The sequence below is a fragment of the Amblyomma maculatum genome, chromosome 2 (genome assembly GCF_055883805.1).
Source record: "Amblyomma maculatum isolate TAMU_Amacu chromosome 2, ASM5588380v1, whole genome shotgun sequence".
In the NCBI taxonomy this organism is placed as follows: domain Eukaryota; kingdom Metazoa; phylum Arthropoda; class Arachnida; order Ixodida; family Ixodidae; genus Amblyomma; species Amblyomma maculatum.
The window spans coordinates 160,252,173-160,280,087 of NC_139345.1; the positions used below are offsets into that span (position 1 = coordinate 160,252,173).

At 43.5% G+C, this 27,915-nt stretch overlaps 1 protein-coding gene across 4 annotated transcripts in view; it reads left to right on the forward strand.

Annotated features, from left to right (window-relative positions):
* The window catches only part of Uggt (UDP-glucose-glycoprotein glucosyltransferase), a 192,322-nt gene that overhangs the window by 5,513 nt on the left and 158,894 nt on the right, over nucleotides 1–27,915 (forward strand). For all 4 annotated transcript variants that reach the window (XM_084595468.1, XM_084595470.1, XM_084595471.1 and 1 more), the window contains exons 2-3: nucleotides 8,358–8,497; nucleotides 10,212–10,297. In XM_084595468.1, coding sequence (XP_084451594.1) covers nucleotides 8,361–8,497; nucleotides 10,212–10,297 — 223 coding nt within the window. In that variant the 5' untranslated portion in view covers nucleotides 8,358–8,360. The remainder of the gene's footprint in view (nucleotides 1–8,357; nucleotides 8,498–10,211; nucleotides 10,298–27,915) is intronic.

Consider the following 27,915-nt stretch of genomic DNA (forward strand, 5'->3'; position numbering starts at 1 on the left):
CACCAAATTTTACACTATAGAAAGCATAAAGCTAAGGTGCTTAGTTTTTTTGCTATTGGTTAAAAAAGAGTATGTTCATGCATTTAAATAACTTACCTATGTAGGCTGTCACTGAATCATTATCATGAAATCATGCTTGTATACGTTGATACCACTTGCAGCAAGCAGTGTGTCTTCTAGTCATTATGAGTGCTTACTGCTACATTGATAATTGTCAACATATTTATGTACTTGAGCATAGCTATATTATGCTTTAACTCCTCAAAATGCTGAGCAATTCAAATGCTGTGTGCCTGAACTGAGATCACTAAACTTTCAGAAAGCAATTTTTGGGACCTTAGAACTATATTTTTTCAAATGTGCAGTGAATATTTATGTTGCACATCATCTCAAATTGGAGGGCTTAGCGATCAAACGTAAACATTTGTAATTATGTAAGGATCAAGGAGATTGGACGAATATTCTACTGCTCCACCACTTTTTTCATGGAATTGAGCTAACATGATTATTAAGGTATGTTAATACCACTGGAAGCTCATCCATAGTAACCAGGCAAGTTTAAGTCTTGAAACAGTGTGCATTTTCAGCACTTCCACCACATGTAATAATTGTGCCAATCTCTTCCATACCCTACTTTCTTCCTTGTCTACTCAACTGCTGGAGTAGAAGGTCTTGCTGCTGTCTGGCCTGTGCGCTATTTTTGGATTTTTTCCCCCCTTGTCCGCCGCCAAGTCTTAATGATGAGTGCTAGGCCATTCAGTGGCTTTTATATCTCATTGGTTTATGGTCTTTGAATATAGTGATGGTATATTGAATGAGCTAATGCATGGTAAAAATGGTTGCAACAGGCTTTCTGTTTTGATGTGGGCTTACACTCCTTCAAATGATCAGTAGAAGGGCTCAATGACAGTTTTGTCTAGCGTTCAGTTAGGCAGACTCTTGCTCTAAAAATGTCGCATTCGGGCAACTTTTGCTGACTATATGTGCAATCTACGTGTTTCCACTGCTTAATCTGGTCAGATTGGTGTGCGGTAGTTTCCTGGTGCTCCTTTTTTGTATGCTTGCTTTTGTGCCCAGAAAGGAAGGGGCAGTTGGCACACTTTCCATTCCCATGCATCGTGTAATGCTGTGGGACAGTATGATGTAAGGGTTGGGTGTGATGCCTCTAATTCTCCTTTGTGGTGGAGGGTATGTGGCACTTTTGGTCCTGATAAGAGAATCAGCAACAGTTTTTGTTTCTGGCCCAGTTCCTCCTCCTCCTCTTTCCTCTCAATGCTCTTGTATGGCGTGCAGTGGGCGAAGCTCGTGCGAGGTTTGTGTCCACATTACGGCTTCCTTTATCTCTCTTGCTCTGCGGTTGCCGGTCAGGCGATGTGACGAGCGAGCATTCTGACAGAGATGACGGGCAAGCAGCCCCACTTGTGTTGCCTTTTCCTGTGAGAATTGTGTGTGGCGCGGCTGTATCCGGTTCAAGGCGACGACTCATTTCGCTGTGGGTTTTCCATGACGGCAAAAATTAAGCTTTATTTCATGTTAACTTTGTTGGCAAAGTGCCATAGAATAGTATATATGTGGTGAAGAAAAATAGGTGATAGCAAAACAAAACACACGCACGCATGTGGGCACATCAGACGTGCATGCGCACACACACACGCGCGCGCGCGTGCGCAAAAGTCGTGATGCTTCATGGATTCCTGCTGTTAGCATGTAAAGTGAAGGAGGTCATATATAACCATTCTCATAAAGCCTTGTTTGTGCCTGGAAAAGCAAAAAAGAAGACTGCTTACATTTCTTTGGATTGTACACCCTTTGTCAAAAGTTTAGAGCCCAAGGGGTCTGTTTCTAATTCATTAAGTGGCGCCTCTTTCACATTCGTGGAAGTCATTCACATTGTAAATGTTCCTTACCTTCAGCAAAGTTGGGACTCTGAGAATGCATTACAAACCGCATGGTGTGGCTCAGAACTAAACCCCCTGAGCTCTAAACTTTTGACAAAGACTGTACCTACCGTGAGGGAGCTCTAGTTGCGCATAGCTGTAACTTTTCACTTGAAAGCAGTAAGATTTGGAGCCATCCTTTCGATTAAAGGCACCTGCATAAATGGCCGTCACAGTTGCATTCCGTATTGCAGATTTGTGAGCTTGTTCATATTGCCGCGAAACCTTCAAAACAGTATTTGTTGTTTTTTAACAGCCGCCGGCATACAGGCTTATCACTCTGATTCTGGACCGCGTATCAGTTCCGTAATCTTTGTTTGTTACTGCTCGATGTCGCGAGTCACACCTTTATCAGTTTTGTTGTAGCGCAAGACGCACCGAGATCTGTCTCGAAGGTTCCGGCCACTCGCTTGTCTTTCCACAATGTCCCAGCCCGTGCGGGTAGCTGTTTGCGACGTTATCTAGATTCTTCTGTGCAGCCTTTAAATTGAGCGTTGCTGAGTGTGACGAGCATTCTTTGTTCGACGATCGACGAGCACGTTTGTTTCTATCGCCGCCGCCGAGTTGCTTAGTTATTTTGCGGGCGCAAGTCAGCCCAAATAAAGAGTTTCTGTAGTGCAATCATCGACCCCCTTCATTTGTGTCGCCAACCTCGTCACCACTGCGTGACATCTGGTGGAGGTGCTGCCTTTGATCCTTCAAGCGAAGACCGAAGCCGTGTTCCTGACGCCCTGGAAGACCAGCCTACAGGTCACCGAGCCAGCCGCCGACTTCAAGGCCTACAACCCGAACACGGTCTGCTGCCTGACCCCATTCGATCTCGGAAGGCATCGACGCTGACAATGGCCCAGCCTACAGCACCGGTTGTTTTCGTCCAACCTCGTGAGCCCCCCTGCTTCCATGGACTACCGGATGAAGATGCGGGAGATTGGATAGACCTTTTCGACCGTGTGGCAGATTTCAACGGCTGGAACGACGCTGTGAAACTCAGGCAGGTCTACTTTTTTCTTCAAAGACATGCCCGAATTTGGTTTGAAAATCACGAGACTTCTTTCAAGGATTGGGAGACATTCAAAGCACAGTTCTTGACGGCATTTACAAGTTCTGTTCGAAAAGAAAGAGCTCAGGCCCTCCTTCAATCAAGAATTCAACTACCAAACGAGCCCGTCCTGGTCTACGTAGAGGAGATGAAACGCCTGTTTCGCCGCGCCGACCCTAACATGACCGAAGGTGATAGAGTGAAATTCCTAATGCGAGGAGTTAACGAGTCTCTTTTTGCGGGGCTTGTTCGGAACCCACCGAAAACAGTGGAAGAATTTGTAAGTGAAGCATCGACCATCGAGAAGACGTTGGACACCCGGATACGCCACCTCGAGCGACCACTTCAACCAGCCTACTCATGCCACTACTCCAGCGCATCTGCAAGCGGAGAGAACCTTCGGGACATAATCCGGGAGATAGTGCGAGAGGAGCTCCGCCGAATGCTGCCATCCTCGCAACAACCCCAGGTGGCGACGCTCGCGGACGTCGTCCGTGAAGAAGTTCAGCGGGCGCTGGGCGTTCCTCAAGCGACGGCTGCGACTGTTCCAGCACAAGAGGCAGCAGCAATGAACTACGCTGGTGCATTACGTCGCCCTGCGCCCCGACGTGATGACTTTCCGAGCCCTCGCCGCTACCGTCCTGTTCCTGAAAACCGCCCCTTGGCCCCCGCCCGCCAAGCCTACCAACGACCCCCAAACCCCAGGAAGTGCGACGCCTGGAGGACGGCAAACAACCGGCCATTATGTTTCCACTGCGGTGAGGCCGGCCACATCCTCCGTCACTGCCCCTACAGGCGCATCGGCCTCCGCGGTTTCGCTGTCGACGCCCCACGACCCCGTCCTGGCGAGCGACCACAGGAAATCAACGACTTCCTACGCAGCGGAGAGCACTCGTCGCCAAGGCGTCTGTCACGCTCCCCATCACCGTACAATGCCCGATTTGCGTCGCCGGGCCGCGGTTACGTGCAAAGACTGTCTCCTAGTCCCCGTAGGGGAAACTAAAGGCAGCAACCTTTGGAGGTGAGGTTGCTTAACGGCGAAAAGACGAAGATCCTCCGCCGCCGACGACCACTAACGACGACGCAGCCGTTTCATCGCCGCTCCACACGACGACATCGACGACAACACGACCAGAGTGCAAGCAGGCACTGCCGCCCACCGAAGTAACAACGGTATGCCACGGCCACGACCTGAAGAAACGACGGAGCATATAACATGGCAGTCCAGGAGACGACCAGAGCGACCCCGTTTAAGCTTGTGTACGGCAGGGAGCCCACGACGACGCTCGACGCAATGCTGCCGCACGTAACCAGCGAAGACAACCTTGACGTCGCCGCCTACCTGCAGCGTGCAGAGGAAGCCCGACGACTCGCACGGCTGCGTATTAAAGACCAACAGCGCACCGACAGCCGACGATACAATTTACGACGACGCCACGCAGAGTACAATCCAGGAGACCATGTGTGGGTTTGGACACCAATTCGCCGTCGCGGATTAAGTGAAAAGTTGTTGCGTCGATACTTTGGGCCATACAAAATCCTTCGCCGCGTCGGACCATTGGACTATGAAGTCATTCCCGACGGAACATCAGCATCACAACGGCGACGCGCACGCCCAGAAATTGTACATGTTGTACGACTGAAGCCATATTACGCGCGTTAAAGAATCTGTGGTGTTTAAACTTTGCAGTGTTTATGTTTAAGTTCCTTTGTTTTGAACATCGAGGCGATGTTTTTTTAAGGGGGGAGTAATGCCGCGAAACCTTCAAAACAGTATTTGTTGTTTTTTAACAGCCGCCGGCATACAGGCTTATCACTCTGATTCTGGACCGCGTATCAGTTCCGTAATCTTTGTTTGTTACTGCTCGATGTCGCGAGTCACACCTTTATCAGTTTTGTTGTAGCGCAAGACGCACCGAGATCTGTCTCGAAGGTTCCGGCCACTCGCTTGTCTTTCCACAATGTCCCAGCCCGTGCGGGTAGCTGTTTGCGACGTTATCTAGATTCTTCTGTGCAGCCTTTAAATTGAGCGTTGCTGAGTGTGACGAGCATTCTTTGTTCGACGATCGACGAGCACGTTTGTTTCTATCGCCGCCGCCGAGTTGCTTAGTTATTTTGCGGGCGCAAGTCAGCCCAAATAAAGAGTTTCTGTAGTGCAATCATCGACCCCCTTCATTTGTGTCGCCAACCTCGTCACCACTACTTGACAATATATACAGCACTTTGAAGGCAAGGAAAAAACACAGTGTGGACAGCACATGCACTTACTTTAAACTTTGTTTTATTCAATATAAGCACAGGCTTTCATAATAAACTGTACAAGCATAGACAAACATGATTTCAGCACGCTATTACACAATTTAATTTCTGTAACTATTTACTAGGAAGTCTTCTTTGAAAGTGATATTGACGAATCACTTACGTACTCATCTTGCAATTTTTTTATTTCTCTGGCTTCTATAATATATTGTTCATGTATTGCACTTCAAAGTAGTCAACCAAAATCTCTATGTAGAGCTGCGCGCAACTTATTGCATGTGCAAATTGTTTTTCTCAATGCATTCTCCGCCTTACTTTATACCTTACTGTTAAAAGATGCGGAATTGTTGGAGCTTTACTTAGGGACCTTAGTTGTCTTATGTAAGTGAAGACAGTGCCGGTCAAACAGGCTGCCATTCCCTTTTCATAGTAGCATTGCCGCCATGATTGAAATTATTGTAATGCGTGCTTAATATAACAAGAATACATGACATTCTGGCACTCCGCTGACCACGGGTTAACATCCTTGGCCTGATGGTCATGGCAGAATTGGGATACTGTTAGGTCATAAGTGGGAAACATTTACACATTTGCATGCATCAGGAATATTGGCACATCTGTTCTCGTTTTAGTGGTTCTTGCTTTGCATATCTGTTGTATAGGTTGTTTAGTTCGACTCGTGAATACTTATGGTTAGTATGGAAGCTTTCTGCTCATAAAAATTAAGTACTGGTTCAGAATGAGAAGGCTATGCTTCTAGAATATTTAGGATGTAGTGCTCCTTAAAAGACGGCATTCACCGATTTCATAAAAAAATGGCCGGTATCGTTAACATTTTCAAACATGGTAGAAAGCAATTTTTGCAGACTGTCTTGGACTCAGTAATATGTTTTATATATCTGGCATCACCATACGGGATACAGGTGGAGTTGCCTGTAAGCATTGTTTCTTCACCTAGTAACAGTTGTTCAAAACACAACACACATAGTTACCCTATGGACTAATGCATGAACCTAAGTAGTTCATGACAGTGCTGAAAAGACTGGTTCTATCAATTCTTGCATGAAATTTTTTCCATTCGAATGTTGTGCAAAAGTGTAATTAAAATTACATGTTAAAGTTGAGGCAGATGTAAGCACAACCTTTTTTTCCTTGCTGTTTGCTTCGGAATGTGCAGTCTATCCTCTTCTTCCTTGAAGTGGCAGTGCCTTTATTCACTGTGTCTGAACTTGTGTTTACGTCACCTACCTCTTCAAAAGACAGGCGAACAGTGGTTTGTTGGCACTTGTGCAAAGCATAATTTAACATCCCGCTGTACTAAAACTTTGTTGTTAATCATCAGGAAATCTTGCAGTGTACGTCAGCACATTGCGGGGGTTCAGAAGAAAAGATATGTCATTGGTAGGAGCTGAATTTAACATTCTTTAGGAATTCAGGCTTCATGTTGTGTTGGTAGCTGATCTGGAAAGATCTCATCTAGGCCATGAAGTCCTTCTGATGGGGTGCGTCAAGTTTGTAGGGGAGTAACTGATATATAATCCAACTGATTTGTTGAGTTAAACTGTTTGGGCTGATGAAGTTTGTTTTTACAGTTACGCAGCACTGTTTACAAGGCACTGTTTAGTTTTCTAACAGCCACCGGCTTGTGTGACAAACTCTGACTGTGCTCCACATCCCTTTTCTCTTCCCCTCTTTAATCCCCTTTTCCCCAGTGTAGGGTGGCCACCCAGAGGCCTTTCTGGTTAACATCCCTGCCTTCCATCCTCATTCCTATCTATCTATCTATCTAGGCAGCACAAAATTTCTTAACAAAGTGGACTTTCTGGAATAGCATGGATATAGCTGTTGAAACAGAATTGATTGGATTTTTTTTTAGCAAGGCCTTTGTGCCCAGAGTTATTCAGTTTATGATGCTGTCACTGGTGGTGTGTTTGATAGCTCATTGACAGAAAGTTGTATTATGTAATTTTTCTTTGATATTTTTGTCAGCCACATCATCTTAATTTTGGGCATTAAGCTGCTGCAGTATTAAGCATCTGAACAGTTTTTTTTTAATTGTGTGCAGAAATAAAAATGATAGGGAAAAATACGAAGATAAGAAGACAGGTGAAGTAAATTATTCGTGTCTTTGCTTTGTTTCCTTGCCTTTTCAGGGCTGTATTGTTCTGTAATCATGATCAGTTTTTAGACTTCTCAACTGGTAGGTTTGTTGGGGTAAAAGTGATAAATTTGTAATTTTTTGTGCCAACTGAAACTTTTGCTAAATTTGCCTGATTGTGGTTTCTGATATTAGGGGTTGACTATTCAGAAGTATTCACCTCACATGTGTAATAAAAGTGCTATAGTATTACTATGCATGAATTTCGATGTCTAGCTACCTGGCCGGGCGGAAACCTTGTTCGAGCTTTTTTGTGGATATCACGGATATTTGCAGAAGGTGTTTTTGACTTTAAAAATAATAAAATAAGCATCCTATATGGTGTAACTGTGCCTGGGACAGCGGTACACAGGCATGTCACTTGCTTCGAGGGACAACAAGTGGACAACAGGGTACCTATGTACCATATTTTTGTTTTACAAGCTGATAAATTCTGAACTATGAAACAAAGCACCATATTTCTATCTTTTGCTGCCAGGCTGCCTTGGTGGTCTCTGCATTTTTACGAGTGCATTTGCATAGTTCTACATTGTTCCTTTTTTAAGCATTTTCTATCTCTGAACTTCCTGATATAGTTCTTGAAACAGTCCGCAGTTCTAATCAAAATATTTAATGCATTGGAAGACCACCTGTAGAAATGCATACCACATTTGAGTGTGTGTTATGAAGGTAGTGGTAAAAATGACATGCCTGGCTAAAGGGCTGTCATTTTTTGGCTGTGTTTCTTCTTAGAATATTAGCATCTGGAAATGGCATCTGGCTCTTACTAAAGTCATTCCTCGTAAACCCCATTATCACCACACTCAAACACTCTGCCTTCTGCAAATATTTTTGCTTATTTTTATTTTTTGCCGAAGCGGTATGTTATCATAACCTTGGCTTATTTCAAGGAAAGGTTAGGGGTAGGAAAATGCGGCACTGTGACATTGGTGTGACGGCATTTTTTTTTTCTTATTGCTTCAAGGCCATGGGGATCTCATCTGTCTTGTTACTGCTGTGTGTCTGGAGTGTAGCCTTGGCCGTCGTGGAGTGCGCCCCCCAGAAAGTTATCTCCGTCACATTGGACTCAAAGTGGAGCAGCACACCCCTTCATCTAGAAGCGAGGTGAGCGGTCGTCTAGTAACTGCTGGCCCTTGCCTCAGCCCCCCTATCTGTGAACTGTGTGTTCCGGGCTGTCTTTTTCGCAAGGTCTTCCTTTCTTTTTTTTTCGGGTCAGCTTTCGTCTTATCAATCTGACACTTATGTCTCAAGTGGGTTAGATGACGCGTTACAGTCAGCATATGTCTTTCTATGATAAGTATGGTGTTAAGGTGTTAAACACAACTAACAGGAGCACATATTTTTTTTCTTGTCATTTTAAACTTGATGGAAGGATGTAGTGGTCATCTAGTGATATGATTTTTATGTTTTAGCACATGAAAGTCGAAGCAAAGGAGGGCAACTTAACGGCAGTGTTTATTGTAATGACTCTAGGTTTTTTTTTTTTTATAGGGTTTTATTTTACTGACCTAGCAGCCGTTCTTTTTTTTCTTTTTTTTTAATATTTAATACATAAATGCCTAATGTCGGACACTGCATTTTTGTGCAGTAATATTACAAGTGTGCTGTGCAAAAAGCTTTTGCTATTATACTTCTGTGCTAGCGTTGGGTTGGGTGCATTTAGTCAGGGCCACCCATCTTTTTAGGAGCAGTTAGCAGATTCTTTCGCGTTAGCGACAATATTACTCCGGGAAAAAAAAAAAACGCAAGAATAAAAAAGTTTTGTGCATTGTTATGAGAAAACCACACCTAATGAGAAAATAATTTTAAAGCCTTATCAAATGGGTTCAAGCTTTACCACACTTAGGAAAGTAGTGCATTTTGTTCATTTTGTAGAAAAGCTGAGAAGTTGGTAATGAGAAAAATATTGCTACCACTGTAAAGATGTCTCTGAGTCTTGAAGTTAAAGTATGTATGAGTTTATCTCTTAATTTTACAGCGAGAGGTGCTAAAGGTTTCTCCCCTTGGACAAGCTAGCTTTGGTATAGTAATAGTAGTGAGCAGTGTAACCGGATATTGGTTTCTGTGGAATTGGGGTGATTACCGTGGTGGAGGTCAGGATGTCGTCACTCGTTACTTCACGGAGAAAAGAATGACAGTGCACTGTGCTTACTGTTCTGAACACAGTGACAATGTAGTTCATCGCCCCATTGTTCCTCCTCTCTAGTGATGGCCTCCCGAGATGCATGCACAGATTTCGTCATTAAAAATCAGGCATTAGTCTAACAAATCGAACACAGCTTCTATTACTTCTTGGATCATGAGCCTTTCCTTGTGATTACTGTGGACTCTGCGTATACATGCGTGTTGCTTCCAGCTTATTTAACTCAAAATATTGTGAAATGAAACTACCTTAGCGACTGTCGCTGGGTCTCGTAGAAAATTCTGTGCTTTTTATTGTCACAGTTCAATATGACAACAAGATGTCTGCGAACAAGACTGAAGGGTCCGAACCACAACTTTGTTGGATGCATCTGCCTATGGGTCATCAACAAATGAGGAATCTTGTAGTAGTATTAAGCGACTTTATTTTGCTGTCAAAGCAACAAAGACCCTGAATACAGAATGGGGCTTATGGCAGTGGTCATGCTCACAGTCTTGTTTTTGTTGTCGCTATCATAGTCAAGGAGTGAGTGTGGTGCATTCTTCTGGTGCACTTGTTCTGTCAATGTATTGTTGATAGCTTGTCACAGTCTAGCCTTTTCACCCTACTTTTTAGTTCTCATTGCTAGATACATGTGTGAAGAAATAACAACCCACTGTTTCCTTTTTCTTTCAGTGAATTTTTTGCCGAGGAAAGCAACGACTACTTCTGGCGCTATGTGAATGACTTTCAGGAATTGGATCTTGCTGCATTCTCAAACAGTAAGCAGCTTCACTGTTAATTTCTCACTTTTCAGTCTGTTCAATACATAGAGTTTTTGCAGCATAGCTAGCTGCAGGTGGTTATGATGCTGTACTTCATATTCTTGGTAGGTACACGTCTACTGATGGTTGTGTCAGTTATTTGATTACGGTTTGGTATGTTTTTGTTCATGAGGTTTAACTTCTCAATGTGACTCGTGCTATGAGGGACGCCGTAGTGGGGGGCTCTGGCTAATTTCAACCGCATGCAGTTCTTAAACAGGCACCGGCATTCCATAGTACACGGGTGCCGTGCTTTTCGCCTCCATTGAAACACGGCCGCCACGATTGGGATAGAACCGAGGTTGCCCGGCTTTATAGTTGAGTGCCCTAATCATAAGAGCCAGTGCAGCGAGGCCTATTCTAGTTATGAACGGCCTTCATAACACTGAGCACACTTTGCTTCTCGTTTTTTTTTTTTTTTCATAGCATTGCTGTCTATGACTTCTCACTTTTATATATGCAGCTTCACAGTTTTTGACTGCCTTTTTTTTTTATTTATTCATATAATTTTTATGCACATAATTGTACCAAATTTTTCTTTAGTCGCTTGTTCGAATTATTTATTACATGCATGCATTATTTTAGGGGTTGTATTTTGGTTTAAACAAAAAAAGGACAATAAAAGTATGCCGAATGCATCTTTCAAAATTTGGCTTTAACCGAAAATTGACAGTATTCTTTGGTTGCAAAGCATAGCTATGTTGCTGTTGAGCACAAATTGCCTTCAGTCGGAGTTGAATATTGTTGAATTGTTGAGTTGAAAATTAATGGAGTTGAAAAGGCAGGAGCATGATATGACAATGGTACTGTTAGATAAGCAGTGCAGTTGTGTGATTTGAGGCATTGCTCTGTGAATTTACATGCTTCTGCAGATGAGGAAGCACTAGCCCCTCTCTTCCAGCTAGCTAATTACTGCATGTTCACTGTCATTACCTGCTTAGAGCAGTTAGCCAGTTAAGTACATTCATCACCTGCATGCAGGACGCTGACACAAAATCGTGCATGAGTGCCACAAAAAAGTGCATTGTGTCTACCATGACAGTTGAGTGGCAGTTTCATTTGCTGCCACCAACACGCACGTCGCGTGATGTCCCACCCTCTTTCTCAATTTGGTACAGCGACTCAAAGATATTCATATCAGCCGAGTTCTTAGAAACAGACTTTCACTTGCGCTTTTTTTAGTCATTTATTTCGTTTAACTTATGTTACCTTTGTTTATGACGATAGCAATTTCTTCTGGATGCTAAACACTGGTAATTAAACTGCTTGTATGATAAAAACGTTGATATAGACTCTGTGTTGCTACTGATTGCACAGGGTTGCAAAAGTTAGTAATTGATTCTTCAAAAATAATATTTGCTGAAAAGAAAGAAACCTCCGTTATGAAATAAACACTGAAAAATATCTGCTTAATTATAAAAAAAAAATGAAAACCAAAAAGCCTTCCTAGCTATATATCTTTCCTGTATCACAGCAGAAACAGAATCTCAACAAGTATCTTCACATTACTGCACGACAACATCATGGTACCACATTTCCTGCATATGTTTCATGCACCTCCTGGTCGTATTACAATATGGTTTTATATTCCATCATGCTTATGGGTTTGCTTTGTTTCTTTTCTGTCATGCCTGCTGAGTTATACTTACTACAGGTGTCTTTTAATCAATTTCGACATTTGGCCTGTTAGGTGGTCGAACCTTTCTGTAATGCTCACAAGCGTTGACAAAAGAAGAAAAGAACTAAATGTCATACACTAATACAAATTCACTAGCTTTTGCAGCTACTGGGAGGTGTAGGAGTATATAGTAATTTAAATTCAGTGACAGCTTGAAAATTTTCTGTAGTCAAAATCATTACTGTATCCTTCGTATGTCAGAACAAGACAGATGCGATGAGTCTGCATGTTCACCTTTAGAGAGCATAATAATAACTGAAGACAGTAACTGAGACATTTAAAAAGCTCTACCTAAGTGTGAAAATGGGTAAGGTGGCAGTAATGATGATTTGCAGTTACAATTTTTAAGTGATAGCAAAGCAGCAATTTCTTGCTGGGGCTGTGTTGGCACAATTCTATTGAGGCTTCTGAAGGTTGCTTCAAAATTTAACCATTTTTTGCACTACGCTGCATTTATAAAATACGCATCGGTACTGCTGATTAGCACCACTTGGATTATTGCGAAAAATTCAAACTATCATATTCTAAGTATAGCATGAAGTCACACCCGTTAGGCAGAGCGATAGGCAATGCTAAAGCAATTGCTTTGTTCATCTGTGGTTACCCCAGCTCAATCAGAAATTTTAAATAACATTCTACACTATCCTTAAGGAAGAGCAATTGTTGTACTGTCATGCTTGATTAAAGCGACCTTCATTAATATGGACATCTTGAATTATGAACAGTTTTTCAGGAGTAGCTTTGGTACGTTAAGCCTACAAACCAAACCAGCTTTTTTTGGGATCAAACGTTTACCATGGATTGATGCCTCATTAATATGGAAACTATCTGTTCGTACAATGGACAAAGGAAAAATTCACAGGCCGTGTTAGGGCCCGTGCAGTTCTGTCATGTTAATATGGACAGTCATGAGAAGGAAATCACTGCTCCCTCACATGCTTCCTTTTCTGGATTTTAAGTGCAGGACGTTATAAAACTAGTTGAACGTAGTGGCAATGGTTGAGTGATTGCCTTTTTTTCTTGTGGTCTCATATTTTACTTTGCGAAGGGGTGCAGTTTGTGCACCTTAACAATTTCTTGTATTGCATGGATTCATGTAAAGAAAACTGTCTTCAGCTTGTTCCACGTAGAAAGCCGCATTTAGCAGCTTTCAAGCAACTGAATGCTGATGTGTAGCAGCGGTTCATAGGAGATGAAAAGCTGCAGTAGAAGACAATTTATTCGTCAGATGCTATTGAGCGCAGTATGCAACTGCGTCACAGTATTTGCAACTACACCACATTATTTGAAGATAACGGCGACCCGGATAGTGGCCTTGTAGCTCCCCAAATTATGGCTAATACTTTGCTGGACCCCACTATGCTCGAAAGCAGACTTTCACCTCTTCTTTTTGTTTAATGTTGGAATGCGTTTCATTTTGTGAGCAAAAATGCAGTGGCCTGCATAGTGAAAGCAGTTGCAAGGAATTGTTCTATTTCACTTCTATACCTGGAAATTGTTCCTTATGGGGCGTAATATACAAAAAACAACAAAGTCATTGCTATCTGCAGTGCACTTCAAGTTCAAGATGTCAGGGGTATGTCTCATTACCGGAAAGCAAACGTTTATCTTAGTGTTCTTTAAATATTTTTTTTTTTGCGCTTTTTTGCTCGGGAGCCAAAGCATCCATATTAACGAGGCGTGGCTGTAATTGAAAGGCCGATGCAAGAATGAATATGGTGGCAACGAGGGCTGTCAACCCTTCATGACGGAAACACTGCTTAGAGAGAGAGAGGATATCTGAAAGTAAAAGTATGCACTCTCAAGTTCACAAGAGCAGGGTCAATGTTTTTTCACGCCTGATTACCACTTCCTGTGGCTTCAAACAGAGGGGCAGTCTGTTTTGTGCTCGTTTGCCCATCGGCTTCCTGTGTGGAGTGGTCGCAATCGGCTGAACGTTTTCTGATTAGTTCCGCTCCGAGGAAGTTGCTTAGCCTCGAAAAGGTCATTGAAACCGGTGTTACACATGTATGGGTAAAGTTTAGAAGGTTGCACATTTTCAAACGAGCTCTTCTTCCCGAAATTAATCCCAGCGTCCAAGTCCTGGGCTTATAGGAGCAGGTGGCATTTCCTCAGCAATCTGCAGCTCATGCGCTGATTTCAGAAGGGGGTAATCATAGGTCTGAAGAAAGTTGTCATACACAAGGGAGGACATTCCTCTTCTAACTGTTCCTTTGTATATATATATATATATATATAATTCAGGATTGAAGCTTTTATTAATTAAAAAAAATTTGAGAATCTTGTTGCTGAAAAGTTCAACTGTGCTCGGTGTTTTCTGTAAAGGATGCACATGAAAGGCAAGGAATGCAATTGGCACGACGAGATAGAGGGTTAATTGCTTACATTCAAACAGAATGCAGAGTGCCTGAAAACATAGCGATTGGCTTTAAACTTGGAAGAGTAGTCCTTACTCAGTGTTTTATATGGCTTTTTTGGAGGGCTTTTTTAGCCCTCATGAGTTATTTTTGAGCCTACAACAGCATGTGAAGCTGTTGAAGCCCTATCTAGTGAAAAAGTTCAAATACCTTTCATTTTGCAAACAAAAATTTAGTGGCCTGTGTGGTAAAAGCAGTTGCTAGGAATCATTTTATTTAAATAACTGTGTTATACCTAGAAATTGTTCCTTTCATGGCATAAAATACAAAAAAAAGAACAATACAAAGTCATTGCTGTCTTATCAAGGACCTGCCTCGTGCCTCAAGCTGATCTGCTATACCTGTACATAGTCACTGCATATAACTGATTGTTATTGCACATAGGGAGTTGTTATTATAGTCCCATTGGAAACTTTTGCCTGTGTACAGAGGCTGTGGTTGTATGTAATCACGCAGTTATATTGGTTGATCTCGTAACCTGTTTGATAGCCTGCAAAAGTTTTTTTTTTTTTTTTCAAGCTTATGTCATTTAAGCCTGACATTCTACTAACTACTGTTTTCATCACGGCTCTACGGATTATTATAGGTTAAGATTCATGTAGCTTCGAAATTGCTGAGGCTCAAGTCAAATGGACCGAGATTATCTCAGCATGCTTGTTTATCATTTGTAAATGTACCCAAATGCTGATTGATCTTTGGCTTCAGCTGTGGTGATTCTCCTAAAACAATAAAGAGGTATTCCTTGCTGAGTGCTGTAGGCTTCACAAGGTCTAGCTGTCTAACAGGAGACAGGACGTGGCTGGCGTGTCCCTTTCCAAATTTTGACGGGTGCCAACCAGTAGGGCCATTTGCTTGATTCTATGATCTCTTGCTCCTTGTTTTGAAAGCCACTTGGTTTAACGTCATGCCATCGTGAATGGTGACATTACTACAGCCTAGCTGTGAGCAATCCACATTGGAGTGCGATGGTGCCTGCTTGAAGTTGTTTTTGCCTTGGGCCCTGCAACCCAGTTTGCAAGCGGCTTCCATGCACAGGGGAGCTGGGCTGTGATACTCCATTGTTATTTTGTAACTGACGTGACAGGCTCGATCGTCACTCTCAGGCACTGCATTGTGGTCACCATGTTTGTTTTTGTGCCCTGCTGGGCTTTGTTGTGCTGCAAGTTGTGGAACGCTTCCGCTGCGACCTTGCTGCCCCGAACGCACTGCTGAGGAGTCGTTGGATGTTGGACACCTTTTGGCTTTGGGGGAAATTGATAGGCCGAGCATAGTTATTTTTGGGGCAGCTGCTGTCTAACTATGTCTGTCATCTTGCATTGGCCGCAGTAACAGAAAAAAGAAGAGACAAGTTCTTTGCTTGTGACAAGCTTTCATGGTGTCGCTCTTGGGTCTTTTTCTTTCGTTTTGGCCCTAGTTGGTAAACACATCGCTTGGGATTTTGTTTGGTGTAATTTTGCATAATGAAACATTATTTCATGAAAGCTTCCAGCCGGTCTTGTTTACAAACTTCACGTGATGCTTGTGAGCTCGGTAGGTTCCATCATGAGGTAGATTTTCATGTGGGCTTCTGCATAGGAGGAGCCCTTAGAATAAATGTGTTGCCTGTGTGCTGTGCAGGGGCCCGTTAAGTGGAAAGGGATTGAACACCTGTGTACAGTGCATCACGTACAACATGCAGCTTTCTTCTTTCGGTTTTATTATCTACATTGGGAACTATTCTTTTTGCCTCAGAGGCTCATTGAGAGTCATTTCGCAAAAGGAGGTAACCTGACTCTTTTAGAGGCCTGATATTATGTTCTGGTCTATTCTAACAAAATTTACGTTCTTCAATATTTTTTCTCTACATAGCATGCCTTTCTTCCACTTGGCACGTTCACTTTCGAATGAACCATTTTCTCAGGAAAGTGAAGTGTGATAACAGTTGATAGTGGCACACAAACGGTAGTCTAGGTGTCTTGGCCTTGGCTTTTTCAATTGTTGGGGAGGAGGAAAAGGGGGAGGGGGAGAGATACGATGCATTGTTGTCCTGATCTTTCGTGCTGATCTTTGAGTGGAACCACATTGCAGTCATAGAAACCCTTGTCAAAGCATGGCACTTACACTTTCCTATCTCATTATTGGCATTTTGCCATTCGTGAATTGCAGCTCTATAGTGGTGCTCTTCTTGTTCCTCTGTTTGCACATTTCTCTTTTGTAAGCTAGCCTCCTTGTCTCACCGTTAGCAAACAATGTATATAAGGTTGCCTCTTTACTGGTTAAGGTTCGTGTTTCTTGGAGATTATCTTTTTTTTGGGTAATTGTTTTATTTTTTATATATTTTGTTCAGTTATGTTGCGGTTTTGTTACAGCTCCATGGTCATGATTTGCCTGTGTTTTGAAATAGCTGATTTTATTTTGGCTGCAGATTATTCTAGTGACATTCATGCAGACATACATTTCCTGCGTTAGCTTGATGAATTACTTTTGAAGCAAACTTTGCAAACAGTCTTGCATAGCTGTCAGAATCTAAGGAAAACTGCTGAGGCTTTTATTTGTAACACTAAGCTGATTCACTGTTTTGCCCACACTTCGCAATGACTTTGCACATTGTTCTAGAACTGTCACTGTGGTGTCACCTGAAAGCGACCAAAAAGTAAAAAGAAAAAGAACTAGCCTTGTACTGGTTCCAGCAAGGTAGTCTACAAGTTTCAGTACGGGCGGGCCTGGTATACTTAGGCCCTCTTCTTCCAGTTAAAGCCTGGTTTTGCTCAACTCTTGTGTCTTGAATAGATTCCTTATATATTGGGTTCCACCTGATTTCTTGCTAAGAAAGGCAGCTATTCGAGAATGTTATGTTTTCTAGTTCACACAGTTGAAGACACTGCACGCAGATTAGCGAAATTGTTAGACCCATTCGTTACAAAAGGCTGGTTTTGGTAAACTGGTAATTTTGGGCTTATTATAAGCTTGTTATTCGCGATGGGGTTTTCTTTAAGATAAATTTGAAATGCATGTTTCACAAGTGAGAGGCCTGAACATTGGCTCTGGACAAGCGCCTTGCTGTCACCGTTATATCAAGCATTACCCTCGTTACAACATCCTCCTCCAAGTGTTTGGTACATCTAAAAAAAATTGCTTTTTACTTTCGGGGTGTGCAAACAAAGGAGGGGAGGTCTCGCGTGAACATGAAGTGCTTTGGAGTGAATTAGTAATGTATGCAGTGACATATTTATAATTTGGGTAATTTGGTAATTAGTTTTCAGTGCTCTCTGGCACCTCCATTTTTTTTATGTAATTTGCAAATGAAAGTGGTATGTACTCATGCTCTGCTGCATAACATGCTGGGCTGTGCTTTGGGAGCAGTGCAGCAGCTGATTGGCTGCCATGGTTTCAATTGGGGGTGGCTGTTTCCATGGGCAAAGCAAAGTAATGCCAGTTTGGGTTCTGTATAGAAGGTTTCACTCTGAAACAAATGCATTTTAATTTTAATCCTACATAAAAACAAACGCTTGAAATAGTTAATCTTTTGTCACAAATGAAAGAATTGGCCTGAAAAATGCTGAATTATAGAATTTTTCGCTGGTAACCTGATATACATCAAATTTTGACACCACACCTTGATAAAAAAAAAAAAAAAGCCCAGTCATCATCACCGGATTACACAAACTGCTGGGTGAAAGCCTCTTCTATATCCTTAGCTCCAATTAATCCCCGATCCTGTGCTGTCTGCATCCACTTGACCCCTGCAAATTTCCTAACTTCATCCACCCACCTAATTTTCGTCTGCCCCGTGCTGCGCTTTCCTCTTGGAATCCCCCTTAATGACCATCGGTTGTCCTCTCTTAGCACTACGTGCCCTGCCCATGCTCATTTCTTCTTGATTTCCACTAGAATATCATTAACTGAAGTTATTTCTCTGACTCACTCTGCATGCTTCCTATATTTTAATGTTGCACGTACCATTTTCCGTTCCATCGCTCTCTGCATTGTCTTCAACTTAAGTAGAACCCTTTTCGTTAGCCTCTGTACGAAGGGCCTTTGGTATGCTGTGATCTCCTCTATGTTGTCTGCAATCGGTGTCTATCTAAAAGGCATGGTGTAAAGGCGACATTTCTTAGTAGATTGTCCATACTCTGTACATAGTCTGCACACAGCTTGTGGAATAGCGTTGGGCATTTCATGCAGTATTGGAAAAGAAATGCATCACAGTTTGCACGAATAGATAATTATTAAAGGCCCATGTTTCTTTCCTTTAAGCATCTGTAGTTGACTTCCAGCGCAGTGTTTTTGTCAATTTGTAAGTGCACATGCTTTTCTCTTACTGTGCTTTATTTAACTCTTTGTCTCCTGCCAGACCATTTGTGCATGTTTTAAATAATTAATAAAATTATCTCTAGGAAAGCAGTTGGGTAACAATCATCACGAGAGCCATTGCTTTCTTGAAATTCTTACTGGTTTTTGTGTTGCCCACACACAAAATGATCGCTATATATTTTGAAAGGGCCTTTTGTGAAACGAGACTGTTTCAAAATCCGGGACGACGAGATACAAAGCACTTATGTCCCGTTAGCTTTTTTTTTGCCTTTTGTCTCGTTGCGCATCCTATCTCTGAAGTTGACTTATCATTGCCCTCTCGAGTGATCGACTGCTTGCGCACCCTTACATACTTCACCCCTGCCTTCCTCGAGAGAGCACATTTTCTTTTCGCAGTGAGCAGGGCCTGACGCTCTTTCAGTGGAAGCAAGTCCTCGAGCTAGACCTCTCTTCTTTTGAGAGTTACTTCTTTTGGTTGTCGCCTATTTGCAGCTCGTGCAGTGCTTCTTGAGTGTTTATGCCGAGTCACCAGCGACTAGCCATCTTGGACATTGCCCAGTGGTCACCAAGCCTTGCAGTCTCCTCCTGCTTCTTGTAGTCTGTTTATTGCCTCCATAACATGGCTCTGCAATTATTGCTTCATGCTTTGTACATCACTGATAGAAAAGAAAGTAATGCTTGCTGCTTTGTTAAGTGATCTGGTATGCCCTTTTCTCTCTCTTTGATGCCAGTTTTAGCCAAAGAAAGGTTTTTCACTGTTTGCATGTAAACGGTTTCAATACTGTAAAAAGTGCATTTCAGTTTTTTTTTTTAAAGTTGCCTACTTGATGAATAAAGTGGGACATAAGCGTATTCAAAGGACGACGTTAACCTACAGTATTTCAAATACACTATTGTCAAAAGGATCAGGAGGGATAAAGAAATATTTATAATGCGATTATACTCTTGTGTACCCATCCAGCTGTGTGAATGTGTGGGCCACTCACCTCCACAACCCTTTCTGTACAGTATTTGTATTAGTGTGTATGAACTACATAGTACCATGCACTTGTTCTAAGCTGTTCCAGTTTTTGTCTTTCATAAACCATGCGTGCATGCATACATTAGCCACTCACCTCCATGACCCCCCTTTTCTTTACAATATGTGTGTCAGCAGGTGTGAGCTAGTAATGTACATTGGTTCCAGTCTCCGCTAGTTTTGTCTTTTATTAAAACACATCTGTGTATGTGTCACTCATTCACCTGCATGCCCCTTTCTGCACAATATCTGTGTTGGGGTGGGAACTAGCTTACATTTAGCTGGAACAACACTGGTGCATTTTTAGTTCACTACCTTTAACACAGATAATAATGCAGAGAGGGTCATGGAGGCGAATGGCTCTCGCAGACACGCAAGTAGCTTTAATAAAAGACAAAAACTAGCAGAGCTGGGACACACTGCATGTTATTAGTTCACAGCCGCTAACACAGATGTTGTGCAAGCAAGAAGGGTTGTGATGGGGTCATAAAAAGGGCCAGGCTAAATTTAAACAGGATTTTAAAGCTACATAGAGCTGCCTAGTCTAGCCTGCAATATTTTTTCCAACCAAAGTTGATTTATTACTTTCACTTTATTACTTTAAAGGAGGTATTACATAAGGGCTAAGTAACACATAAAAGAACACAAAAAAAAAAAACATTATTTAAGTAGAAAATGCTAAAAATGATTGCCGTTAATTATAGCTGCACGGTGGAAAAATGAGGATGGACAATTGACTGTGTCGTCATGTGGAAGACCGTTCCAGTCCAGGGCTGATCGGGAAAAAATAATACGGCAAATGTGGTTGTATGGGAACGTGGCCAATTAACTTAGTTAACTCTTTATTTATTGACTTTGGTGCTAAAGCATCAATTCAAAAATTATAACATGCCATGAAAAAGAGCTAGCTGCTGTGTTTGTATCAAACTAAGCTTTATATAGCCTTATTTAGCGGCCTTCAAAGAAAACTATCGCATGACCAGTTGCTGCCCCATGTCTCACCCCCAGTGCATATACAAAGCCCCATTGGCCAGAGGGCTCAAAGAAAAAGCGGATTTTGTTCTGATACGCATTTCAGGATGCTAAATTAATACTGCTGTCATGCAGCAGGCTTTTTTTTTTTATTGAGTTATCATTTATGCTGGTAAAAAATGTACGTAAACAGTGGCTTGGTGCTAACATTTCAGTCTAGTTCAAGGCAATCTACAACTGCTGTATTGACACTGTGTTTCCCAACCTTGTAATTAAAAAGCAGGTAGTCACTCTTTATTGATATTTTACTGTCGAAACGGAAAAAGTACTGCAGACCAGGCCACATGACATTAAGCAGTTGTCTGTTGGTTTCACTGGGCTGGAATGCAGTCTTTTTTAAATATCTTGAGATTACATTTAGCTGCGACACCTGCTGTACTGGATCCCAGCTCTTCCAATTTTGGTCCTTAAGCTGCGCTGTTTCGTCTGGCAAAGAGATTTTTGTGAGCGGGTGCATAAAACACACTTATGAAATATATGGTGCCGGAAGGTGGAAACCCTGCATGCATTAATGTGCTTGGTTGTTAATTCTACGTTAAAGGTGGTGTGAGCCTGTGTACTGACGGTCTTCTCTCGGTAGGAACAGAAGCTGAGAACTGGCGAAAATGAGCAGCACCAGGCGTGCGAGAAGAAAGAGTAGCCTGCCATGCTTACACGCGGGACCCTCGGCGAGAGTCTGGGACGAGTTGGCTCAGTGCGTAGCTGCTGCTCTTCCCGGCGAAAATGGTCGGCACTAGGCGCGTGCGCAAAAACTACAGCGACTCATGCTTTCCGCACGCGGCTCTGGCGGCAGCCACGCGCTCGCATGTTCCCTTTCATATTTAGCTGCTTGTACTAGGACAATTTTTCCAATGGAGCTTTGAACCTGCAGCCTTCCATCATGGCGCGTGAGCTTCAAACTAGTTAAATAGGGAAACCCAGGCCTACCCGGGCTAAAGCTCGGATGGATGGATGGAATATAGGAGCGTCCCCTTTGAAACGGGGTGGTAGCAGTAGCTATCATGCTCATTTTTCTCCATATATCTTAATTATTGATTTAGAATGGTTAACTAAACCATCATTCTATTTATTAAATTTTGCTCCTACATTACTAACATTATGTCACTTCTCTGCTTTTAAGCCACCAATCTTCCAGCCGTTTTTTGCTAGTTTCCACCGCTGGTTTATTCACCCGGCCATTGTTATCTCTAAACCCCAGAGCTTCAGGAACAGTGATTGCGCCTGCATCAACTTCCGGATGGATACCGTTGCATTCGAGTATAATATGGTCAATTGTTTCACTGAAGTTTCCACATACAGCACATGCGTCATCTCCATTGTTAAATTTCTTTTTGTAGCTGCGTGTTCTAAGGCACCCTGATCTAGCTTCAAAAAGTAGGGCACTGCCTCTTGAGTTATCAAAGAAATCTTCCTTCCTGATCTGCATTTTCCAGTTTCGGTATAATTCCACACTGTTTTTTTTCCATCGAATTTATCCAATTTTTACCTTCTGTGTTTTTCACCTGTTGCTTAATGCTCTTTATATCTCCGTCCTTGTTACTAGCATACTTACTAGTTAGTTTCCTAGTTCTTTTCCTCCATTGTGAGTCAACGTTTTTTAGGTACAGGTATTTAAATACCTTAGCTGCCCATCTGTTACTGTCCAATTTCCTCAGCCGTTCCTCATATAATATTTTACTCTGAGCTTCCCGTACTTCGAAAGCTCGGCTACGCGATGGCAGCGCGCGCTCCTCCCCTAGCGGTGGAATTATGTGGCGCTGATAGGGCCGGCACCGCTGCTGCTCCTTGACTGACTTTTCGGTGACCATCAGGTCAGCATTCTGGACTGAAAGCCAATGAAACGTAGCGGGAAAGGAAAAGAAACAGGTAAAATAATGATGTCGCCATGCAGCACACGTACAGGGTAGAAGCAGGCAGAGTGAGTTGGGGAAGTACGATATGAAGACTTGGAAAAAAAAAAAGCGCGCATCCGTGCCGCAGTTTCGTTCGAAGCGAGCCTTTTTTATTTCAGTTTTCACTGCGCATGCCACATGGTTATTCACTCAAGGCCAAACGCGGGCTTGCGGGGAACACGCGAAATAGCCATTTTCTAACGCACGGGCGAACGCGCCAAGAAAGTTTCACAACGGCCGTGACGGGTGAGCGACAGAGCACTCGTGCGCGTGCAGAAATGTCACGTGCAGACAGAGCAGACGCACCGAAGACAGCAGATCTGCTCGGCCAGCCCGATCTAGGGACCAGCTCATCCCATGCGCTACAGCCCCGCCGCTGATCTCGAGGTCGCGGGTTCAATCCCGGCCATGGTGGCCATTTCGACGGAGGCGCCCAATGTACTTTTCCATGTAAGCTCACGTTAAGAACCACGGGTGATCGAACTTTCCGGTGCCCTCCACTACGGCGTCCTTCAGCCCCCGCGTCGCTTTGGGACGTCGAACCCCATAAATCAAGCCAAACCGATCAATTTGATGGAGCCGCTCGGAGAGGGAGAGGTGATAGAGGCGGCAACTACAGAAGACGAGCTGTAATCGCTGCGGCTGCCGTATCACACTGTAGCAAGGAAGGTCGCACGGCCGTAACAGCACGGAGCAGGCAGAACGTATATATAGACCTTATTCACTATCAGGTTTAGCAGGCAGCAGTTGTGGCAACCCTGTATTGTGGAAACGCCATAACGTTGGGCGGTTCGAAACTTGGCGCAAGTCTACACTCTTAATCTCGTTCCACATAGGTTCCACTTATAAGTGGAACGTATGTGGAACCAGATTAATGAGTGTAACGGCGTCCTCCCTGCTGCGCACCGTTCATTTGTCGGACACTTGAGACCCCGTTTGCAACGCCGTCCAACCAGAGCTCGGATTTCACCGACGCCGTGTCATGATTCGCCCTAGGCCCTCGCTCTTTTTTTCTTTCCCCCTCTCAGACGTTGCGTTGTGCCACGGCCGGTCTCAATGCGCGCGCTCCCTTGGTTGTGCGTGCCATGGTTGCCAGTACAGCTGCAATGACGGCACGTGAATAAGCTCTATACTTTCAGGGAGCGAAAAACCTGCGAATAACGCCAGAACTTCACCCGCCGGCGTTTTCGGCGCGTGCGCCGCCTTAAAACCATGTAGCAGAGAACCCGTCGTCGTCAGCCGCCTGATCGAAAATGGCTAGCAGTGAATTGGTCCACCCAAAATAGAACTGCCTCGCCGCGGTGGTGCAGTGGTTAGGGCGCTCGGCTTCTGTACCCAAGGATGTGGGGTCGAATCCTCGGCGCGTTGTTTTGTACTGCACAATTCCATGCAAAGCAGATTATGATATTTTTTGTTTTTACGCGTTTTATACATGTAGACTGTTTCATAGGATGTTATATTTTTGACCACTGAACTTTCCTTGCGCACTGCTGTTCTGCCAATGGCTGGTGCCCTGGCCTCGTCAAGCTGCTCATACAGTTCTTTTTCTTTCTTTTTTCTTTTTTTTTTTGCCGGGGCATCCATCAAAGTTGTATATGTTGAAAATAAACTTTGAATTGAATTGAATCCCGTCCGCGGCGGTCACTTCTCGATGGAGGCGAAAAAAATTGGCTGTGGATTAGTTTAGGTTAAACCTGTGTGAAGCGATAGCTGAAGCATACAGGTTTTCCCACTGAATTTAATCCTTGTGCCAGCGGAAATAATCTGAGCGCCGACTGATATAATCTGCGCACCGTGTAATTTAATTCGAGTGCCAAACATTTAATCAAGGCGCCAGAGTATTTAATCCAAGCGCCACCTCGAATAATGCCAGCGCCAACCAATTTAATCCGAGCGCCAACGCAGTTAATACAAGCGCCTGCGAATTTAATCCGGGTGCCAGCCAATTTAATCTACATGTGGAAAATGAATGCGGTAGAGGGCTCGAAATCAGAAAATATTAATTCTAAAAATAAATCGAAATTGAGTTCACTTTGCAGACCATGCGACGAATAAGCGAAGCGTCAACTTATAGGATGGCTTTCGTCAATATTATGACAAACAATGCCTTGATGCAAGTGTTTTAAAAAGCCGTTTGAAACGCACAATCTCGGCACTGGTTCCCAGAGCTGTGGCTTACTGACAAATAAGCCCACAAATGCGGGCGCTGCTGATTACAGAATATATACAGAATTAAAATGTCTTCGATGAAAGACACATTTATTTTATCACACAATTAAAAAATTTTAATTAACCATGCCTAATTTAGCTATATGTAATTTTATCAGCCAAACGTTACACAGCCGATGACAAAAAGTTTCCAAGCTAACGGCAAGTTTTGCGCCTTCGTTTAGTCGGTGCCGAATTTTCGTCTGTTTTTGCGCCATGTTAGGAGCACGGACGAAAGCACAGAAACATGAATTCACTATTAGAAATAGGTGTACTTTCTTTTGCAAGGAATAGAAATGTTTTCTCAAGAGCATAAAAAAAAAATCTTGCAGAAAACAAGAGATTTCATAGCAGGCGGCAATCTTGGCGCCTCTGTTGTGTGTGCCGCATTGTCGTCTGCATTTGCACGATGGAGTAGAGCTGGACGGTGATGGTGCGTACTCGTATACTATAAGCAGATGGTAGTCTACATGCTTGCATTAATTTCGCATGAACTTTAACGCGCATTATTTTGTTATATGGAAGCTGTTGAGCAGTGCTCTGACATCCTAATCACTCACCGAGAACAGGGACCGCCATTCAAGCCTCCAGGTGCACCAAGAAGAAAGAACAGCAAAGTTTCCGAGCATGACAGGGCCAGAATTCTCGAAGTGTCTAGGCGTGGAGGAGATTTGAAAATATTGGCAGACACGCTGGGCATCAATTTAAAGGCGGCGAGATGTATTGCAGCGAGCGATAAAGAAGCGTTGAAGAAAGGCGGAGCATCGAAGAAATTTGGAAATGAGGTAGTAACGGCTCTAAAGAATATTGTGGATAATAACCCTGCTTTCACGCTAAAGCAAATAAATCAAGCGGTGTAAGAAGGATTGCCGGGAATCGCCATCAACACAAGTAGCGTTGATCGTCTACTGGATTCGCTCGAATACTCCATGAACTTGGTGACTCAGAGGCCAAGAGCGCAATAGAGACGACGTGAAAAGCAGCCGCAAAACATACGCGCAATGGCTGCAGTGTGAAGAACCTTGCTTGTGCAGGTTTTACGTTGATGAGACTAACTATAACATACGGTGTTCAAGGAGCTTCGGCCGTGCAGTTATGCGACAGCCTGCGGGGAAGACAACCACTGGCACCAAAGGAGCAAACCTTAACTTCATCGCCTGCATGTCAGCAAATGGTGTCACATTGGACGGCCGTCGACAAGGTTCACTGGGTCGTGTTCAATGACTTTTTGAGCAACATATCAGCCCATGTCGAAAGTGAATATGGAATTCTTAAGCGGTTTTTATTTTCGACAACGCTCCAGCTCACATTCGTGCGGAACAGGCAAGCTCGGCTAGTCAGATGCACTCGATCAAGCGGCTGCCTCCTTACCAAGAGGTCCTCCTGGGAGTGTTTACATTTTTTAAAATAAAGTTTTTTCCTCCTCCTCCTCCTCCTTACAGCCCGTTTTTCAACCCTATAATATAGGAAGTGTTTTAGAAGTTCAAGTCGGAAGTCATAGCTTTCCTCAGCGAGCCGAGGGGCCTGGTGCTAATCACCCCTCCCGGAATAGCTAAAAAGGACCATCGGCGCAGTTTGTTGCTCAACGCTGCCCGATATATGCAGCAAATACAAAGGGTAGAGTGTGCTGCTTTCGACCGGCAAAACTTTTATACGGGCAGCTTTGCATGAAGATGATATGTAAAAAGTGCCGAGTTACACATAGACCAATGTCTCCCAGAAAATAAAATTGCATTTCAAGTCGGCTACGTGCCTATAGGCAAGTTAAGTACAGCTGCTAAGGTGACCATAGTGAGAGGCCAGTAGCTATTCCTGGCCTCGGTTGTAAGCTCCACTGTACATAAGTTTCATTCACTCTACCGTGTGGCGGCTAAACGCTCTCTCTTTCCGTGGTAGTGAAATGAAAAGTTGAAAAAGCGGTGAAAGGAGGTAATGTTTCTCCGCCTTTCACGCCTGAACCAAGTCCTTCTTTTCTGCTAGTGGTGTTAAATCATGATTTAAAACACAAATACATTTCTGTACCGGTTGCAATTTCATAAAAACAGCCGGCTGTAGTGTTGAAGCCGCACTTGCCATCAGCATGCAGATTCAGCCCATATGACAACCCATGATAAGCAGTACTTTACCAGCCAATTAGAAGATGACAGTCATATTTATTCACTTGTCATACGTCTAAGCTAAAATCTGCAAGAGACGTGTCACAAACCGCATTTTTTCAGCTCTGTGTGGTTCTTGGTTGTTGCAAGATATATATAAGAACAAAGCGAAATAGTGCATGCAGATGTGACGCTTACTCGTCGCATGGTCTGCAATGTGATCTCAATTTCGATCTATTGCTGGAATTCATGTTTCGTGCTTTGGAGCCCTCTACCGCATTCATTTTTCCGATGTGGATTAAATTGGTTGGCACCCGGATTAAATTCGCTGGCGCTTGTACTAATTGCGTTGGCACTCGGATTAAATTGGTTGGCGCTGACATTATTCGAGTTGGCGCTTGGATTAAATATGCTGGCGCTATGATTAAATACTTGGCACTAGAATTAAATTACATGGCGCTTAGATTTTATGAGTCGGCGCTCAGATTATTTCCGCTGGCGCTAGGATTAAATTCATAGGGAAAACCTGTAGTTACACATGGTAAAGCTCTTTGTTCGGCAGAATGTTATTCTTTGGTTATGGGTATCGCTCTGGCGATCTCGGAGGCCGAGTGTCGCACCGTGCTCAGCGACTCGAGGAACGCTGTGCGCAACTTTGCCAAGGGGCGAGTGTGCGCGCCGGCGGCTGCCATCATCAGTAAGCTCCAGCTTCAAGACCGCGGCAATACTATCCGCATAAAGTGGTTCCCGGCGCACGCGGGAGATTGTGCATCCTCACCGAATCACAACGAGACGGCTCATTCGGCGGCGCGAGCGCTTACCTTCCGCGCCCCCGAGAAGGACCGTTCCGAATGGTGGTTCGAAACAAAAGACCTAATAACCATGCAGTTACGAGGAAGCGACTAAATTTTACCACCTAGCTCGACGGACAATGCCGCCGCC